This window comes from Nothoprocta perdicaria, unplaced genomic scaffold (genome assembly GCF_003342845.1).
Source record: "Nothoprocta perdicaria isolate Ctin4 unplaced genomic scaffold, notPer1 scaffold_182, whole genome shotgun sequence".
Classification (NCBI taxonomy): Eukaryota; Metazoa; Chordata; class Aves; order Tinamiformes; family Tinamidae; genus Nothoprocta; species Nothoprocta perdicaria.
The window spans coordinates 676,592-681,811 of record NW_020455005.1 but is presented as its reverse complement, the minus strand read 5'-3'; the positions used below and the strand labels follow the sequence as shown (position 1 = coordinate 681,811).

Here is a 5,220-nt window from a genome sequence, read left to right as displayed (position 1 = left end):
ACGGAAAACTTAGTACAGTTGCCAGAGATGTTAATGAAATCTCACTCCTTAACAGATTTCAGAAGAGAACCCCAACTTGCAATGTCACTAGACCTTGCAGGGGGAAATAAAACTAATTACACTTCAGCATTTCCAGACCTTGAGGTTTTTAATCACATGTACGGTCTTGTTTAACAGTTCATTCATTTTATGCAGGCAAGTTACAGGTTTCTGTAGAGGTTTCGGGAAGTGCATCCAGAACGCACTGCCTGTCCACTGTTTTATTTACAGTTCTTGCCCAAAGAAAAATCAGTAGCTAATAAATCAAAGCTTAATTACACAAACACAAAAATACAATCATTAACATTGTACTGGATACAAAAGATAAGCATAAGGAAGTGTCCATACATACTCACAGACATGGATTTGTGTTAGTTTGCTATTAATAGAGGAGATTCTGGGGTGGTGGAAATGTCACTGAAAGGCAGATTTGGATTAAAAACAAAAAATTAAGAGCAATCACTTATGTCTGACATTTTATAATGAGATATATATATCTACATGGAGAATGGTATGATCATATAGACTCACATTTGATCATATCAACATTATTTTTTAATTATTTCTGACAAGGTATCATAATCAAGGTAGTTGAACAAGGTAGTCCTCAAAGCTCTTGCTTAGAGGAAGTACCAGATGCTAAAGTTTTATCTGTGCAAGTGTAGTAATTTTGATTCAGAACAATCTTTTTCATTCAGAATTCAGAAAAATCTTTTTTAAAGTAGTATTTATATAGGTAACTTTTCAATTGAGTGATTAAATTAAGACCCTAGTCTTTACAGTCCAAACACCTGATCACTTAATTTCTTTTATTTTGGCATTTTTCTCTCCTCTCCCCATTCCTCCTCCCTACCACCAGTATTAGCCAGTGTTTAAAGTAAACCATCACAATTAAAACTCTTCAAAACAAACAGTAAGTTATTCACTTTGTGGAGGGGGAGAGAAAAAAAACCCCACAACACTAGCACATTACTCAAGAGATTCCATAAATCCTTAAAGGGCTTATGCAGCTTCTGGAATTTGGGAGGAGAAATAGTGGGGAGAGGAGATGTTTATCTCTTGACTTTATTTGATGTGAGCTTCGCTTACCAAAAGCTCCTGGTACTTTCCCCAACACTTGCGCACCTCCTTCCTCTGGCACGTATGGTTCAATACAGAAACTATTGAAGTAAAATGTCAAATCCAAACCCCCACAGTAAATAAACCAGCTCTTATGAAAATGGTTGATTTCTTACCATTTTAAGACTTACTTGACTAGGCATTTGATTAGGACTTAGAAGTTAAATGAGAGAAGTCTTAAAAAAAAAGAATTTGCTGTTTTATCTTTGCAACAGCATCATACAAAAAAAAAAAAATCTAGAAGAAACCTTTTTCAGTGTTGCTTAAGTTTCTTTTGCATACATTCCTACCACGGGTAAGTCGTAACCATATATATGGGCTGTGTGACAAACAGAGCAGTATGAGCTTTGGTGCTCTTTCTAGTGCTTCTATGAACTTGGTGACTTTAATGAATTTAGACGGAAAATACAACCTCTTCAAGTCAACCTCTCTAAATGATAGGCAAACTCTTTAGGGTTTTTTTTTTTTTTTTTTTTGTGGAGTTTTATCATCCATCGTTACTGGGCTTCTTCTCAGCTTTAGACCGGGGTTGTCAAGACCGTCTCTCTTAGCTTCCTTCCACCCTGTATTTGCAATTCCAGGTGGTCTGCGGGGAGAGCTCGCCATTTACCTCCGTGCCGTGGTCAGCCAAAGGCTCTTCTTGCTGCTCAGCTTCGGAAGGTGGGAATACTGAGTGCTTGCCTGGTACTAATCGGAGGATGGAGTGGAACCAAGGCGGCTTGATGCGGAGTTTGGGCTGAGGCGGATTCATGCTGGGCTCGAGATGGAGCCGTCTCGGGTGGCTGGGGAACCGGGGTGGGGAGTGGGAGCTGCTTCCCTGCCAGAGTCTCTTAACAGCAAAGATACAGGAGAGAAATGGAGAGAAGGAAAAGGAGGCTTGTGGCTGAGTGAGGGGAATTTCCATGTCCCTGAAGGGCGGTATTGTTCAGTGAATTTACGACAGCTGACAGAGAAGTGGAACCTGCTGAGGAATTGCTTGAAGGTGTTGGACTTGTTCCATTGCGGTCGCAGTAAGTCTAGAACGTGCAAAAAAAGGCAGAAAAATAAATTATTGATGGGAACCAGTAACCCAGTCAGTAGTAGTGGACAATGTGCAGCACCACTCATGACGCTGCTCAGGCACAACACGCATGGGCAACTGCTTGTGCCTCTCACCGTGCACCTAAGGGCACTTTGAACTCCACGGATGGAACTTAAGAAATAGATCTAATATTTCTAAGCTGCCACTACTGTTGCATCACTGTCACTTTATCGAAGCTCTGCACTAAAAAAAAAAAAAAAAAAAGAAAAAAAAAAAAAAAAAGTAAAGTAGAATAGAGAAATAGGTTCCAGTCAAAAGCCCCACACAAAGAAGTAAATTATAAAGGATCAAAAGACAAAACTCTTAAAATAAAAATTTAGGCAGCTGCATGAATTCATTCTCTTTGCAGATTAATTGAAATGAAAAATATGAGGAAGTGATAGGGGAGAGTCTATGGATGGGCCATCCCCTGGCCTGGGTTTGGAATTTGTTTGAAGCTGTGGTAGGGTTAATATAAATGGACTGGGTATTTCAGCCTCCCTAGTCTCTTATCTTGCTATTCTGGAAGGCAGGGGTAGAACTTAAGAAAACAATAAAACTACACTGATTAAATCATAGCCTATTAGCTTTGGCATGCTGAGCATTAAAAAAAAAAACAATAAAAAGAATACAATATTAGCAAATAAATGATTGATGCTGTCAGAAAGCAAAAAAAAAAACGCCAAAGTACATTTCCTCCCTCCCACAATTCTGGCCAGAGGAGCCGAGCAGAACAATTTGATCCCGACTCAACCTGTGCTTCAAGTTACTTCCTACGCACACGCAGGAGAAGTTTCAGAGCTAAGTAAGGGGGTTTTCTTTCCCTTCCAGTAAATGGGCAGGTGATGAAAGGGGGTGAAGAGCAAAGAATCCTGTAGCTGCTCCTGCCTGCTACCTCCCGTGCCTGCAACCAGGCACAGTTTAGCGAGCCCGACTCCAGCTCCGCGGCACCAGCTTGCCTTACACAAGCCCCGTTAAGTTAAATATTCTATGGCAGAGCTAGCTTAAGTTAAAATGACTTTTTTTTTTATTTTAAATTAAAAAAAAAAAAAAAAAAAAGAGAGAGCCACTAATAGATAATCTTCTCTACCAAAGTGTCCTCGTGGCCTCATTTTTCTTGTGTTACCAAGAACACACACAAAAAAAAGACACAGTCCCTCAACGCTGAAGCCATATTAAATTTATTCTACTATTGCATGAGCATTTTCCACTGCCAAAATGTACCTCATAGAAAGCCCCCCAGGAGGGAAGCTTTTGGTAGCCAGCATTTTTGGCAACTGGGATTATACTGGAAGCAGCAAAGGACTGCAGGATTCAAAGAAATAAACGAAATAAAATCCCTGTGTAGAAGTTTTCGTCGCAGCCAGCGAGACAAAGCCCAACAGCGGACTGCAGAGTTAGTATCCTACAAGATGGATACGGGAAGCGGTCCCAGCCAGGCTGTTTTTGAGCGCGGCTCTGTGGCGGCTCTCCCGCGGCATTTCCCCGGGTTATTTCTGCGGGTTCCCAGTGTCGCGCACGGCCAGCCCGGCGGCTGGGGCACAAAAGCGGCGCTGGGGGGCGCGGGGGCGCCCTCCGCTCCCGCTCTTCCCCTCGGGAGAGGCGGCAGCTCCCGGCCGCGGGGCGCGGGACCCCTGCCCAGGCGCAAAACCCGCTCCTGAAACCGCGGGGGAGCAAAGGCGGGCTCGGCGCCACCCGCATCCACACACACCCCTCCCGCCCACCCACCCGCGACTCACCCGCGTGGGGACGAGGAGCGCGAGGAGCAGGAGCCCCAGGCCGAGCCGCGCCGCCAGCGCCGTCCCCATGGCCCGTGCGGTCCCTGTCGCTGTCGCCGCGCTCTGCTCTGCGTCCCGGTGCCGGTGCCGCCGCTGCGGGTGCGGGCGGGCAGGACACGCGGCCCCGCGCCGCGCGCGCCTTTTATCGCGGCCGCCCCGTCCCGCCTCCCGCTCCTCCCGCTCCCGCTCCTCCTCCTCCTCCTCCGCGGCCCCTCCGCCCCTGCGGGCCCCGCTCCGCGCCGCCGGGCCCGCTCGTGGCACCGGCGCAGCCCCAACGGGGCGCGCGTTTCATTCCCCCGGGGCCCCAGGGAGCCCGGCTGCACCGCAGAGCGTCTGGGACGCTCCCAAGGGCAAAGCTGGGATCGCGGGAAATCAAGGAGTAATAAAGTGTCCCTTTGCTCTGTGTATCCCACTCCAGCTCTGAAGCTACCTCGGTAAAACACACGGTAGCAGCAGGTTCTTATAAGCAGATGGACATGTACATTGCACTAAAATCGTTATTATACCATATATTGCACTGCTGGCATTTTAATTAACTATAGGGAGGAATGGGCCCTTTTTTTTTTTTACTGAAAATATTATACAGTCTCTGCTGTTAACAGCTTTTCAAGTTGAGAGAAATGCATCCATCGACTGCAAGGGAGAAACAGTAAAAATATCAAAAGACCAAGGTTTTCTTTGAAATTGCTGTCATTGGAAATGGCAACTATAACAATCCATTATCCTGCGATCCATTATATTTCTGCAACCAACTCTCCCCATTCAGGAAAGCTGCAGCAATCTGGACCCCTCCTGCACGCATTAACTCCAAAATCTTTCCTTTTTTCAACCAAAATCTACAGCGAAGCCTATAAAAGCCGTGGCCGAGCGAGCAGGGCCCACAACGGGGGTTTTCTAGCCCGGTGAGCAGCGCTGCAGCCGGGTTTGGGGCCGTACGCAGCGAGGCACTGCTATCTGGCGGCCACAAAGCGCTCTGGTTTTGGAGTCTGTCCAAAGGGAGGCATTTTCCCTCAGACAACCAAGGCCCTTTGCTGTCAGCGTGCCACGGGGGCTTCCAGAATGCTGTGAAATATTGAGGATTTCTGCTAAATCACCGATGTGCTGCTTCCCTTGCATCTGTAAGACAGAATAGTGCTCAGCACCGCTTAAATGAAGAGCACTGTGGAAAGAAGGAAAGGAAAGGAAAGGAAAGGAAAGGAAAGGAAAGGAAAGGAAAGGAAAGGA

General features: G+C 46.2%; 1 protein-coding gene across 1 annotated transcript; it reads right to left on the bottom strand.

The window, feature by feature from the left end:
- Positions 1–318: 318 nt before the first annotated feature.
- On the bottom strand, positions 319–4,037 carry CD24 (CD24 molecule). The gene is made up of 2 exons (XM_026036633.1): positions 3,958–4,037; positions 319–2,174 (listed from the first exon to the last, which is right to left on the bottom strand). Exons 1-2 carry the CDS (start codon positions 4,024–4,026, stop codon positions 1,989–1,991), a joined length of 255 nt encoding a protein of 84 aa, XP_025892418.1. The 5' UTR covers positions 4,027–4,037; the 3' UTR covers positions 319–1,988.
- Positions 4,038–5,220: the final 1,183 nt, after the last annotated feature.

Excerpts from the sequence above, each read along its gene's own strand:
- CD24 (XM_026036633.1), bottom strand. The coding sequence starts at position 4,026 with ATGGGGACGGCGCTGGCGGCGCGGCTCGGCCTGGGGCTCCTGCTCCTC. Across the intron at positions 2,175-3,957 it reads CGCTCCTCGTCCCCACGCGG|ACTTACTGCGACCGCAATGG; the intron begins GTGAGTCGCGGG and ends TGCACGTTCTAG.